General features: G+C 48.5%; 1 protein-coding gene across 1 annotated transcript in view; it reads left to right on the top strand.

Moving 5' to 3' along the window:
* The window catches only part of ADAMTS2 (ADAM metallopeptidase with thrombospondin type 1 motif 2), a 254,454-nt gene that overhangs the window by 165,307 nt on the left and 74,018 nt on the right, over nucleotides 1–15,129 (top strand). Inside the window, exon 5 of the mRNA XM_079144112.1 lies at nucleotides 9,278–9,361. Within this exon, the coding sequence (XP_079000238.1) occupies nucleotides 9,278–9,361 (84 nt within the window). The remainder of the gene's footprint in view (nucleotides 1–9,277; nucleotides 9,362–15,129) is intronic.

The following is a 15,129-nucleotide window of genomic DNA, read 5'->3' as shown; positions in this document are numbered from 1 at the left end:
TCCCCTTCCTTGGGTCAAAATCCGATAGAGCAGAAGAGCATGAGTTACAAGAGGAGTGAGAAGTACATGGCTCTCAGATTACATGGTGATGCCCCGTGGGATCCAGGTGACAGCACTGGAGTCACAGGGGACAGCTCTACCACTCTGGTCAGAGGCTGGCAGGAGTGGGGTGGGAAGGGTGCCAGTGTTAGAGCCAGGAGTGGCACAAGGTCCTGGCACTCAGGGTTCCTCCCTGAAATGAGATTGCATGCTGAAGCCCCCTGGGCTGTGGATCAGGAAGGCCAACAAACTCGGCAGAGCTCTAGGGAGGCGACATCCCACAGCCCCTGCCAGCAAGAATCATCATCCCTGCTTTCTCCCTGCCTCCTTCCCTGTCAGTGGCTAGCTGCAGCCCGAGGTCCCTGGGGGACATCAGGTCCTGGCCTGTGGCCTCTACCATGCCTTCTGTGCATCTTCCCTGTTCAGTAGCATTCCCTCTTTCTGATGAGTAACCGGGTCAGTGAATGGAAGATCCAAAGGGTGGTGTGGCTGTGTGTGACCCCAGGGCGGGGCTGGTAGGGAGGAATCCAGGTCCAGGTCATGCTCCCAGATGCTCCCCTCCCCGCCCTGGAAAAATAGCCTGGGCAAGCACTAGCTGTTCACAGAGCCCTCTCTCTCCTTGTGACCCTGAGAGAGCCAGAGTGGTCTCCAGAATGAAGCCCAGGTGGACTAAAGTTTTGGACACTAAAGAAAGTTTGCAGCATTTGACCCTCATGTAATTAATGACAAACTTTTCTGCGATAGTACGATGTGCTGGGGATTCTGCTAGATGCTTTCAATTCATTGTTGCAGTCAGTCCTCATAACAACCCGGGGCGGCAAGGATGGTTATCTCCATTTCACAGATGGGGAAATTGAGGCCTCCAGTTCAGATTAGGTAACCAGCCCCAACTCACGTGGCAGGATTGGCAGAGCCCACACTGGAACCCATGCAACCTGAAGTAGGGATTCCACCTCCATTCTTGGCTTACTCCCCAGATTCAGGATCGGGGGAAGGAATGCAGCAAGGGAAGAGGGCCGGCTTCTTGCAGTTACTAGCACCAATAAGAAAAACTTCTTAGGTAACCTTGTTTTCCCAGTGTCCCTGCCCTAGTGTCACATCCGGTTGCACAGTAAATATTAGTTGAGCCTCCACTAGGTTCTGGGTGTGGGTCAGCTTGCCTGGGGATGAGGAGCCCCAGTGGCACCCTGGGGCACCTGTAGAGTTGTCCCCAGGCCTGTGGACTTGTGCAGGAGAGCAGATAGGACAGACTTCATCTGCTAGGGGGAGGGGCTGGAGAGGGGACAGGTTTGTGCGCTTGGTGTTGAAGGAGGGGCTCCTTTGCCTCCCATTTTTGTCTACGGCATGTCCTTAATAATTCGGATCCTGTCCATTTGCATTTCGTGACAGTGTGATATTTTGAGCAATGGTGAGGGCCCTGTTTGTCTCTGAAGCATTTGCTGAGAACCAGAGGGTAAAGAAGAGGCACGAAGAGAAAGTTGATTCTCAGGATAAGACCAGGCCCCTGCAGCCCCTTCCATGTGCAGTGAGATGCACACGGATGCAAGCATCTCTCTCAACCCGCTCCTGCTGGACTGGGCTCCCTTGCCTCGAGGCCTCCATCCTGGTGGTCCAAGCCTGGCCCCTAGGGGTCCACAGAGAGACTCACTTTGTGTTTATTTCAGGGTTCCCAGAGAAGCCACTGAGTGGCCGAGCACCCTCCCCCAAGGCCTCAAGACTTCAAGCCTGGCTTGCTCCCCCAGTTTTGCCAGATGAGCCATGGGGGCTGCTCTCATGGCTCCAAAGCCCAGCTCAACAGAGGAGATAACTTTCCCAAAAGTTGGATTTAGGATGGAAACGACACCCAAGACCCTGCTCCTGGACTCTGGCCCCAGCTGGCCCCTCTGCAACCAGCCAGGCCTAGGGGCCTCCCGTGTGATGGAGCCCTGTTTTCTAGATTAGTTCCCCCTCCCTGTGCCCCTTTCTCCAAGCTTGGCAGAGGAGAGAGACTCCCCTGCAACCTCAGGCCACCTTCCAGGGCTCACAGTCACCCCTGTGGAACTCTGCCACCAATAAAGGGAACTTTTACATTGTCATGCAAGGCCTTGTCCTTCCTTATTGTCTATTCTAGAACAGAAACTTGGCTGCATCTTTGCATAAGCAAAAGGCACATTGCAATGTATTTCCCCAAACAGAGAGCCCTTGGCCTCTCTGCACAGAGACGGGCTGCGGCTTTGAACATTTTCCCCTAAGGTTTAAAGATTCCAGGATCAATTTCTCAGACAGGGCTCAAGGACGTTGTCCCAGGGCTTCCCCTCCCCCTGCGATCTAGGCAGAGAAGAGCAGCTTCTCCCCAGTACACAAGTCTTGGGGACAGCAAGGCAGGAGGATGTCTGACTGGCGTGACGGGGAAGGCACCTAGCTGGGAGCCTGTCATTACAGGGCATCGCAGGCCTTTGCTGGGTCACACATTTTGCCATTTCCTATTGTTCCACATATTACAAAGTGATTCATTCATTTATTTTTCCAATCAGTGTTATTCATAGCACCTACTATGGGCTACATACTGTTGGGAACAGTTGTGGTATAGGAGGTATAGCAAGTGCAAAGGCCCAGAGGTAGGGAGATAAAGAAAGACTCCCTATGCTGGGAGGAACCTAGAAGAGGCAGCAAGGCCACTCCTCCTGGCCTCTAGGTCATGCCAAGGAGCTTCAATTTCATTCCAAGTGCAATAGGAAGACCTTGGGTAGTTTAGGTAATGGACCAACTGCCTTCCTACTTGGAAACATATGTATTACTGTGACTTTATTTTTTTTTTTTAATTTATTTTCTCAAATGTTCTTCAGATATCTAAAGAATTCAGGGGCTGGAAAGGGAGGGTGGGAATTCCAGGCATGAACCATTGCACAAGCAACAGACAAGGGCAGACAGGCTTTGGAAGAAGGCCAACCTAGCTGTTGGCAGTGAGGAGTCAGTCCATGGAGGAAAGCAGCTGAAGTGGAGTGTGGAGAAGCCAGCCGGGGCCACTTTGGAGAAGGCCCTGTGTGCCAGACTGAGGGCAGGGACTTGCTTCCAGAGGCACTTGGGAGCCATTGAGGGTTTTAGGCAGAGGAAGGAGGAGGTCAGATCTGCTCTGAGTGGTAACCTTAGGGAAGAGTGATGTTGGGAAGGGGCGGGGGGAGCAGGACACAAGGCAGGAAGTCACTGGGGAGTCCCTGCCACCTGTCTGCTCTGAGAAATGAGGTAGGAAGGGCTAGGGGAGGAGGAAGAGAGGACCGGAGGCCGCCTTCCATCTTCCATTGCTCTTTCTGCCCCATCTGTCAGTTCTCTGCTTGGCAGAAATGGAGCTGTGTCCCTGTTAAGGATGTGAGTGTTTCACTGGGAATTTTGCTAATTATTCCCAGAGGTCCCCGTGCCTGGGTGGGCCTGCAGCGTGCTGGCCAGGGCTGAGTGGCATTCCTTGAGGAGTGGGAACATCCAGAGACTCCGGGGGCTATGGCACTTTCACAGCCTCCTGAAAAGTAGGTGAGGCCTCGGGCTAGGGGTGGGGGCACAGCTGGTGGCTTCAGGCCGGCAGCGAGGACAAGTATCTCAGTCACATTCCCCCGAATGAACCCTGCTTCAACCCAGTTCTGCTCTTCACATATCCAAATGGGGATTGGGAGGCCACACAGTAGTGGGACCCTGAGCCCCTGTTTGTGCCTTGGTCTCCAGGCCACTGTGCCCAGGCGGGTCTCGCCCACTGGGAGGAGGCTGCTGGGACATGCCCTCGGGAGGGCATGCTATGCCCAGGCGAGGGCTGCCCAGAAGGCTTCCCGTGGGTCCACCTACCCAGGTTGAAGGGAGGGGACTCGCCAGCCACCAAGCGGTCTCACTGCAGATAGCCCTGCTCAGAGCCCTGTCTGAGCTCGTAAACCCACGGAGAGGGGACAGAGGCTTCCAGGGGTGGAGAGAATGAAAGGTGCGCCTCAGTCAAAGGCCAGAGGCTGAGGGAGTCCCTGCAGGCAGGTCTTGGCTGCGTGCCTCGCAGTGGCCTGGCCTCCTCCTCTCTGGCGCTCACTGGGAACATTGCCAGCATGCCCACTCCAGCTCCGTAGCAGCCGGAGGCAGCCCAGTGGATTTCCGGGTTGTCCGAGGCTTCTGGAGGTCAGCATGGAGGACTCCCAGCCCAGCAGATGGGAGTCTCCCAGTCCTGGGGGTCCACATGTGGCAGCCCACACCCTGGGTTTCTGGCCACCCCATCTCCTGTCCCCAGCACCAGGAGGGCCTGGAAGGAGCCCTGACACAGCCCCTCTGTCTCATGGAGCTTGGTTTTGGGCAGTAGGATTTCTAGGGTGGCCGGTCACCTCCTGATCCAAATCAGGAAGCAGGCTCAGACCAGCCTAATGTCCAAGGACAAAGGCCACCTCCTGGGGATGAGAGCAGGGCCAAGGGAATGGAGAATCCTGTGCTCCGATAGGCAGGGAACCCGGAGGGACACCGGCCCTACGTCTTCTCCCTTCTCCCTCTGTCCTTCCCAGAACCTCAGATTCCCCATGGCTCAGCTGGGCTGCCAACCCATCCCCTCTCCAGTTTGCCGTCCACTGGACTGTGGGACCATGGGATTCTGACCACAGACTCAGAATATCACCTAGGGGACTGAGTGGCCTTGAGAGCTACTCCAGACTAGGCCCACACTCAGCTTCCCAGGAGACCCTGAGAAGGATCTCTCTTTCTCTCCCAACTCCATACAGAACACTGATGGGCTGTCTTCATTTTCTAGCAAAAGGGACAGGGCCAGGCAGGACTCAGGGTGTCCCAGGGCTGGATGGGAGGTGGTCACATACGCCCCATTCCAATCCACATCATTCTTCATATCTGTCCCTTGTCTTTACTTATCCCGGTATCTGAATTCTACATTCCCACATCTTCCCCTCAGTCTACTTTCCATTAAGAATCCAGAGTAATCTTTGCCAAATGTAATGTTATCTTTCCCTCGAAACCTCCTATTCTCTGATTGCCCTTTGAGTAGATCTGGAATGCTGGCCTTTGTACTCGTCTCCCACCTTTTCCTTCCACCTCCCCCTGTCCCATCTCTTCTATGCCTAGAACATGCCTCCTTGCTTCTGACCCCAGGATGTTTGCACATGCTGTTCCTGCCAGGAAGACCATCCCTGTTTCGCTGTGCTAACTTTTTCTCTCTTTTAGGTCTCACAACATGCCACATTCTTAGGTGAACCCTGACTCACACCTGGGAAGATTCTACAATAATATGACCTCTAGTTCTTCACCTTTCCTTCAAAACCTCCATGAACACCATCATGATTATGGAGCTTGTCAGATTGTTTCTGAATGTCCTTCTCTACCTATCTGCAGGGAGTCCAGATCCACTCTAGTTCTGCTGAATCCTGAGAACTAATGTGTGGTGAGGCCAACAGCTCTCTGCTGGGTGCCTGCCTGGGGCCATGGGGAAGGAGAGGGCAGGCCGGAAATGCCTGGGTGATGCCAGGGTCAGCTCAGTTTGAGAAGTCCCACTGAGGACCTAATCGTTTTAGGTCGTCTCTGCCTGGGGGCTTGATATGCATGGCAGAGTCAATACCTACCCACCCACACTCAAATACGGGGCAGGGTGGGGTGGGAATGTAGCTTTCTTCAGTTCTAATGTCTGTTGTTGCCGTCAACCCTGGTAATCTTAGGACAGAAGAAAGAATGTCTCCTGGTCCATGAAAAGTAACTCAGGCCCTTAATATTTAAAAGTTCTTGGAGGGATGGGCCCAGTAGTGCACACACATAATCCCAGTGATTTGGGGAGGCTGAGGTGGGAGGATTACAAATTTGAGGCCAGCCTCAACAACTTAGTAAGAACTTGCCTCAAAATAAAAATAAAAAGGACTGGGGATGTAGCTCAGTGGCAAAGCACCCCCGGGTTCAATCCCTAGGACCACAAAGTAAAAAATAAGAATAAAAAAATAAAAGCAGTTGGAAGAATGTCATAAGGTCAAAGTTAAGCTCTGTGTCAGTCCGCTTTTCCATTTGCTTTGACAAAATACCTGAGATAACCAACTTATAAGGAGGAAAGGTTTATTTTGGCTCATGGTTTCAGTCCACGGCCACTTGGCCCCCATTGCTTTGGGCAGAACATCATTGTGGGGAGCTTGCAGAAAGCTTGCAGAACAGAGTCGCTCACGTCCTGGCAGCTGGGAAGCAGCAGCGAGAGAGAGAGAGAGAGAGAGAGAGAGAGAGAGAGAGAGAGAGAGAGAGAGAAGAGGGACAGACAGACACAGGCAGGAGCTGTGGTCCCATAATGAGGACTCCACCCTCAAGACCTAACTCTACTTACCTCCGCTGTACCTCCAAATCTATCACACCAGGGGCAAGAACTTAAGCATATGAAGTGGGCAGGGTGGGGGCTTGTCTCCTGACTGCTCCCTCTGGGTGGGAGCGTGTGCTGGCTTGGCAGCTGTCCCACTGCGCTCTTGCCTCACAGTGGCCCTGGAGACTACGGACCTGTCCTTGGGGTGGAAGGGGTGGGTCCTCTGCAGCTGCCATACCAGCAGGCCTGCCTCCCTCTCCTGTAGACCAGCACTCCAGGCTCCCCTCTGAAACCTAGTGGTGGCTCCAGCACCTGGTAAGCAGCAAGCCAGCCCCCAGCTATCCTGCCCATGCATTCCTGGAGTACAGGGAACCCCACGCATCTGCTACACATAGCTGGGAGCTGGGTCACCCTCTCCTTTTTTGCTCAGACTGAAACATGTTCAGCCTCCATCTGGGCTCTCTGAATGTTGATATGGACCTCTCCCCGCTCAGAACTTGGACAGCAGCTGGGCTCAAAAGCTCTCTCCTTTTCCTTCCTTCTTGACTTGACAGGCTGATTTGCATTCTCCCTGCCCCAACTGGAGATGGGACCCTGGGGGCGAAGCCCAGCCACTCTCTCTCCTCCCCTCTCCTGCCCCTTCCAGCTGCTGCAGGACCTCCCCGCCTGGCCTTGGTGGCTCTGAGTCCAATTGGCTAGGCTTTGCTCATCATAGATAAAGCAATACTTCGAAAATTTAGAAAACTCCTTTCTCTTTTAGGAAAAACTGGCTTTTAAAGCTAACACTAGACTTTAACAATCTAGTCAGAGCCTCCAAACTAACCAAAGACATCTGTGGTTTAGGGGCTGTGTACCCTGCCCTCGGGAGCCCCCAGGAACTGCAGGGCAGTCGGGTTTACCAGCAGTGAAAAATACCCAGTTTCAGTTTTTGCAAATATCAGTCCATCGTACGTGGGTGAAAATTGAATCCTTAGAACAACTTTGTGAGATGGAGACTGTTATTCTGATTTTACAGAGGAAGCCAGCAGGCGGTGGGTGAGCAGGCAAGGCCTTCAGAGGATGTGAAGGGCCCCCCAGGGCCCACACCTTGTCGGCTGCATGTCACGAGGCAGGCACCTGGGCATCTGGTAGATGGCCCTTAGGACACAGCATCCCTCCTGCCCAGCGGGCAGGCAGGGGGAACTCAGGTCAAGTCCACAGCACTGAGTCCCAGTGACCACCTGACCCGCATTCCTGCAGGTCTGATCAGTCACCCCTTCCCTACGGGAAAGGAAGGTAAAGACAGGGAGGAACCAAATTATAACCAGAAGTCAACAGTCTACGTGCAGGGAGTCCCGGGAGGGGCTGCGTGTTGGGCCAGGTGGTGGCGTCAGCTGGGCCCAGCCAGCTTGTGAGCTCTGCACTCCAGTTGGTGCCATTTTTATCCACAGCAGCTCTGACAGCAGCCACCATGCTCCTAGTCTCACAGGCCTGGTTTCCTCCCCACCTCATCCATCATGATCTGATTTTCCTTGTTAACTCTCAGATTTCCTGAGGTAGCTTCCTACTGTTTATAGGTGGGAATTACAGTCACTCACCTAGAGATTCTAAAATTTGGGGCGCAGAGCGTGTTCATTGGCCTGAGGTGGCGCTGGGCTCTGGGAGGTGCCTCTGGGCGCTGCCTCTCCACTCAGTGACAGTGAGGGGGACTGTTCCAGGGAGGATCCTGAGTGCGTGTGGTAGGAAGGTGGGGATGGTGTTAGTGGGAAGGGAGCCTCGGACCCTCAGAGCCCAGGGTTAACCTGACCCATGTTTCTGAAACGTCATCACGGCTGCACTGGGAGCTTGGGAACTCGTTTCCTTTTCTGTGCCATGAACCCTTTTGACACCTGGAGAAGCCCATGGGCACCTGCTCAGGATAATGTTTTTAAATTCAAAAAATAAAATACCTAAGAGTAATGGTAGAGTGTCTGTTGGCATTCGCAAGTCCCTGGGTTTGATCCCTCGCACTTCCCTACCCCCTCTCACAGAGAGAGAGAGAGAGAGAGAGAGAGAGAGAGAGAGAGAGAGAATATGAAATAGTGATGAAATGATCACAACTCTCAAAAACAGAACAAGGAAAGCACTTTTATGATATTGTAATAACTACATTTATTAACTCATTAAAGTAGATATGGTGGTAGGTCTCAAATGATCCCCATTTCTAGGTACAGTCATCCGTCAGTATCTGCAGGGATTGGTTCTTGGACCCTCTTGGATGCCCGAGTCCTTTACATAAAATGACCCAGCATTTGTGCAGAATCTACCCACGTTCTCCCATATACTTTACTTTCTAGATGATTTATAATACCTAACATGATGTAAATATCATATAAGTAGTTGTTAGTCTGTAGTGTTTAGGAAATAATGATAAGGGGGGAAGAATCTGTACCTATTGAGCAACTTTTTCCCCAGATAGTTTTGATCCATGGTTGGCTGAATGCTTGTATGTGGAACCTGTGGACATAGAATGCAGTGCTGATTGTAGCAATGTGCATAGGGTACATTTCATCACCAGCAGTGACCACTGTCCACTGTCATGGACAGTCCAGGTGCTGCTCATGCTGCTGGTGTTTCTTGCCTGTTTTTATTTTTAAAGGAAAAGCTGGGTTTCATTTGGAAGCTGTGTCAAATATGGAGGTGAGTTTCCTGGTCCAAGTTCAAGCTCCAGGTGAAAAACCCCTGGGCTGGCAGGTGAGGGTCTCTTAGGAGACAGCTGTAATAATCCAGACTGGTGGTGGGGTGGAGTGGAGGCAGGAAGTGGAGGGATAAATCAAGAGGTGGTTCAGAGTGGATGGTGATATCTGTGTGAAGTGCAGAAAGAATGAGTGGGGCAAGTTATCCTGGGTTCCCACCTGGGGACTGATTGAGTCATGATGCCATTTTACAAAACCAGAGCTGGTCTTTGGGCACATGGTTCCTGCTGATGCCTCCCTGGTTTTCTTTCAGGTCAATGAAATCTATCATGACGAGTCCTTGGGGGCCCACATCAATGTTGTCCTGGTGCGGATTATCCTGCTGAGCTATGGGAAGGTGAGTGGGCACCGCGAGCCAGGTCCTGCCTACTGGATGCACCACTTTCTGCTCTTTTAGAGTGAATGGGCTGGAGAGTGATTCATGGCCCTTCTTTGAGTATGCTCAAACTGCCCTGTCTCTCCCAGGCAAGAGACAAGAAATTTGTGAGCCATCTGTACATCCCTGTTTCCTTATACCTTGACTCCTGTTTTAAAATGTTGATTTTATTATTATTCACCTTGGTGAGGCCAACAGATCAGGAGACACCTGCCATTGAAAAGAGAGTTGTTACAGACCCCAAGAGGTGGAGGCATGCTGAACCCTGGGTGGGTTACCTTGGAAAGCACCAGGTGGGCCACGGGGCAGAGGGAGTCAAGGAAAACTGGCAAGAGCTTTTGTTCTGGTCTCTGGAGGAAAGACCAAGGGAGGTAGGGTAAGCAGGCTTCAGAGTGGCCAGTGTGAAGAATTATAGAAGACTCTGGAACATAGGAGCTGTACCAAGTTGTTTGATACCTGGCCCTGGGGTGATTAGGACAGGTGGATAGTAACCCTGAGTGTAGAGTCTGGTAAAGGAGGTGGTCATGGGTATGGGCTCCAGGTCAGTTGGTTTCCCCATGAAAGATGCACTTGAGTTGTATACTATCTCTAGGAGTTGCCAGTCCTAGAAGGAACCATCCCTCAGGGTCAGCGATGCCACAGATGTCTAAGCATCAGAAACTGTGGTTCTTACACCTCTAACTGACTCCTGACTGTGCCTAAAATATGTGCTGTCCTCTCCTTGTGCCTCCTATCTTCTGCTCCAGCTGAACTTTCTTGCCCTACCTACCTCCTCTTGTTATTGAACTTGGAACCCTCTTTCCTAGCAACATGCATGGGTCCCTGAAGGATAATGACCTGAAACAGAAGCCAGGAGAATGCTGTGCAGAGAAGATGAGAAATGGCGGGGAGGGACCCTGTGGCTCAGCCAGTTTGGACTGTACCTTGCATGTATTAACAAGGCAGGTGGGGAGGTGCACACTGTGTCAGTCCCCATTTACAGTGAAGGACATTGGGGCTTAGAGTGAGTCAGCTGACACCCAAGTGAGCAGCAAATGCCATCCAGCTCCTCAGAAGTGGGCTTCTCATTCAGGCAGCCAAATTCTAGAGTTCATGGTCTGACTCAGTATGTGGAAAAGTCACTTGCAATAGTAGATCAAATGCACTAGGCGTAGGAATATATAAAGAGTTAACACTTCTGCTCGAAGACAGAGAACTTCAACCCCCCAAAATAAAATCAAACTGCACACAACTTACATGGCACACAGTATAAAATACAGGGAAATGAAGGGCTTCTGTGGCAGAACGAATCCCAGAGTCAACCTCAAGCCTGCTCCTCTTCCATCTTCAAAACTTGACACTCCAAAGGAACTGAAGGCAGCCACAGGGAGGATACTAATCATGCATCTTTATGCACTCCAAGAGAACATAAAATATTCCAAAGCAAACCCTTATAACAAAGAAGAAATTGTTGGAAACCTAACTGCACAAGTGTTTAATGCCCTTCAGGTCTTTGAACAGATTACATGTTAAAAGACAGAATGATATCATGAATAAAGCAAAATTAATTATGTCATCTTTTCCCTTTCCCTACAGAAGGAAGATGTGTCTTCCTTTTGTGGAATCATAGAACACTTAAAAATCACAGAAGTATTTAGATCATAAAGAAAATTGTAGTAGTGACTTTTCTATAGTAAAACTGTTTAGGTTTAACTAAATGCCCCAGATCTGATGAGGGTGAGAGGGTGAAGATATGGGAGAATTTATAAACCTAAACAATATGATCCAGTTGGAAATTTTTTTTTAAACTTACTGGGAGGGAGAATTTTAGAACTACAGTTGCATACAGTTTAGAAAACTAATAAAAACAAAAGTACCACATATCAAAAGGGAAGTGACTAAAGCTGTATTCAGAGGCAAATTCATAGGTGTTTTCCAGAGTTATGCATAAGAGAGTGAAAACAAGTTAGCCCTGCATTTAACTCAAATTAGAACAAATTTCAACAACAACACAACCAAAAATTTTAGGAAAGCAAAAATAAGAAAATAGTTCAGAAAAAAAACAGAAATCAATGCATTAGAAAATAGAAATAAGAGCAAAAATCAAGAGAATTTGGGCAAATGTTAACCTCTGTTATATTTAATCTAGAAAAAAAAGGGAAGAGATATAAACTAAAAGATCAGAAGGGACATGTATACAGCTGGCCCCCCATATCTGTGGGTTTGGCATCCACAGATTCAACTAAGTCCCCAATCGAAAATATTTTTTAAAAGTTAGGTTCATACTGAACATGTGCAGATCTTTTGTCCTTGTCATTATTCCCTAAATCAATACAGTATAACAACTATTCACATTGGCAATTGTGTTGTATTGGATTTTATAAGTAATCTAGAGATGATTTAAAGTATATAGGTGTGTAGGTTATATGCAAATACTCTGCCATTTATATAAGGGACTTGAGCATTTGAGGATTTTGGTGTCCTTGGCGATCCTGAAACCAATCTCTGTGGATATCAGGGGACAATGGTAACCTGGGATGACTGTAACCTACAAAATGCTTCATCTGGAGGAAGAGAGAACACTCAGGGCCATTAACTCCATTAGGAAGCCATTGGAAGATTCTCATGTCCGCCATATGTACATCTTTGGGTTGTCCCCTGGGAGTCTCCCCCTGGCTCCAGGGGAATCAGCATGCTCCCTCTTTTCTGCTCTCCCCTCATATCCCCCTCTCCAGGCTGCGCCATTCCGGCTTTTCTGTTCCTAGCTGGTGTCTTAGGAATTTTCAGGTCTTTGGCATGACAGAAGGGCATATTTATATCTCCATTCAGAAGTTTCTGAAAATGGGAAAACAGGTCTATACTTGGTCTTGACTGCTACTTTTGACAGCTTTAGGTGTAGGAACAACATTGGGGGAAAAAATGAATTAGGTGAATTTCAGAATACATGAATTTATATGGTATTGTATTACCTTGCTGAATAATTCCTCGCAGATGAATAAGACTGTGTTGGCAAAAAAGAGATGATCTGACCCTCTCTATAGAAGCAGTTTTAAGATAATTTTGAAAATGGTGAAGGACTGAATTTCATCTGTGGTCATGACATTTGTGCTTGTTCATCCTGGAGAAGGCAGGGGAGACAAGCGATCTTGTGGCTTGTGGCTTGTTTTCCCACCTGGTTGCTTCCATATTAGTTAAAAGAAAAACTTGGAAATCTGTGTAGGGTTTGTTCCTTACTGGATTCTAGGGATCTGTGTCAGGGACCTGGAGATTATGGGAAAACTGAGAATTTCCTGGGGGAGATGTGAATGTTTCAAATTTGACTCTACAAAATGTAGAACACACCCTAAATCCCACAACCATGAAGGGAGCTCAAGTTCTTTATCATCTGAGAAGTTATCTTAAAATCCCCTCTGCATAGTCAGATCATTTCTTTTTGCCAATGCAGTCTTATTTGATGCAAGAAATTATTAAGCAAGTGTAATACAACACCATTTAAACTTACATAATATTCTGAAATCCACTGAGTTCAATATTTTTGTAGTCAATGTGACCCAAACACTCAAAAGCTGCTATTGGTGGTATGCCCACAACAACTGCACACCTGTCTTACTTCTAAAAATAGATATAAAAATCCAAAGGCATTAAGAGTTTAATTGAATAATGCACAAGGAGAGAATTCCACCACAATGAAATAGGGTCTATTCTATAAATGTGGAGATACTTTAATATCAGGAATTTTATTTTTTATAATTTGTTGCATTGATATGCTAATGACAAAATTCATCATTTAATGTATGCTTTTTGAAGGGCTTCTTCGTGTAACGTGCTGTTCTAGGAGTTACTATAAACACAGTCCCTGTCCTCAGGGGACCGCTTCCAGAAGGGAGATGTGGATAAGGAAACAATTGTAACAGAGAAGCTCAGGACTTGGTGGAGGAAATCTGGGGCAGGCAATCCTTACTTACAAGGTCAGGGAAAGCAACCAGAAGTGACGTTTCAACTGAGGACTAAGATGGATTCCCTTGTGAAAGGGGAAAGACCCAGTAAAGGGATGCTGTGAGTTCCAAGGCTGGAAGGGAAGAGAGAGCAGCATGTGCTGCAGGAACAGAGAGGCAGAGTGTGGAGGGAAGGATGCAATGATGGGAACATCAGGTGCCGATGCTGAAGAAACCAGGAGCAGAGTACAGGGGTCCTGCACCTCCTGCCAGGGAGTCTGGCTTTCTTATGAGCAAAGTTTTAAACAGTGACATGATCTTGTCTTCATCTTTAAGAAGACCCTTGGACTTCTGTAAGTGATACTGCCAGGTGGGAGCAGTGGCTTAGGAGGATGCCACTGCCATCAAAGGGGAAGTTGATGGCACTGTGATGTGCCACCTTGCCAGAGGCCAAATCAACAGGGCTGCCTAATTTTGGATTTGAACCTCTAAAACTGTGAGCTAAATAAACCTTTTCTGTTTATAAAGTTAGTTTTCTCAGATATTTTGTTATAGTTACATGAAGCTGACTAAAATGCATACCCAACATGGAGGACACAAGAGGAGAAGCTGGAATGGGGAGAAACTGGAGAACACAAGAGGAGAAACTGATGAGTTCAGTTGAGAGTTGCCATGATGGAGGTGCCTGGTGCCATCCAAGTGAAGGTGGCCATGAAGAGGTCAGCACATGTGTCTGGAACCCTTTGGGGCAATCTGGACCCTAGAGATAATAGATGAGAGCTATTTGCACAGAGGAGCTTGCTGAATGATGGGACAGCTGAGAAGAGGCCCTAGGGACTCCCCTGAGATGACAAAGACAGACTGGCAGAGCAAGGAGGTGACTGGCAACTGAGAGGGTGTCTTGTTTTTAAAAATTTGAGAAAACTAGTAACAGATGGTAGCATGACAATCAAATTTTTATTTAAAGGTGGAAAAAGAAGCACATTTGGTTAAAAGTGTTCTGCACAGATGATTCTTTGGATGTGAATAGATGTTTACAAAGGAAAATAGAAGGGTTGAATGATGCTTGCAAAACAAAGGAAAACAGGTATCCCTAACAGCAACATCTCCTGGAGGCTTTGCTGTGGGAACTGCATAGTGCATCCCCAAGAGATGGATTGACACATGTCATTTCTCAAACCGGTTTCTCAGTGGGACCCTTCTTCCTCATGTAATCAACATTCTTCAGAACTTGCTTTGGGATATTGTGCCTTGGTGGCAGTGACAGTACCATTGGAAATATAAACTTGTTACTGTGGTTCTAGAAATTCCAGACAGTTTTATATGACATGAAACAAATGGTTGGAAAGAGCAGGCAAAATTATAATTGCTGGTTGCTGTTAACGATATGCCAAGAAAGCCCAAAAGAATCCATTGTAAAACTTGCAGAGTTAATAAGAGTTTAGTGATATGGCCAAATACAGTCACGCATCACTTAAGGATGGACACATTCTAAGAAATGTGTTGCTAGGTGATTTTGTTGTTGTGCAAACATCATAGTCCACTTACACAACTCAGATGACCATGACATCACTAGGCAATACAATCTCACGGGACCACCACGGTATATGTGATCCATCATTATCTGTGGTGCATGACTCAATCAGATAATTATGCAAAAACCAATAGCTTCTATGTGAACCAACAACACCCTGCTAATAAGGATAATAGGAAGAGAAAAGTTCTCTGTACGAAGTAACCAGAAATGCAAAATACCTGGAATGGTGCCGGCAAGACAGATAAAGGACCTATAGAAAGAAAATTGCACATTGTTTA

This window comes from Sciurus vulgaris (assembly GCF_902686455.1).
Source record: "Sciurus vulgaris genome assembly, chromosome: 6".
In the NCBI taxonomy this organism is placed as follows: domain Eukaryota; kingdom Metazoa; phylum Chordata; class Mammalia; order Rodentia; family Sciuridae; genus Sciurus; species Sciurus vulgaris.
The sequence above is the reverse complement of the archived record's forward strand: the minus strand, read 5'-3'. Positions and strand labels throughout refer to the sequence as shown.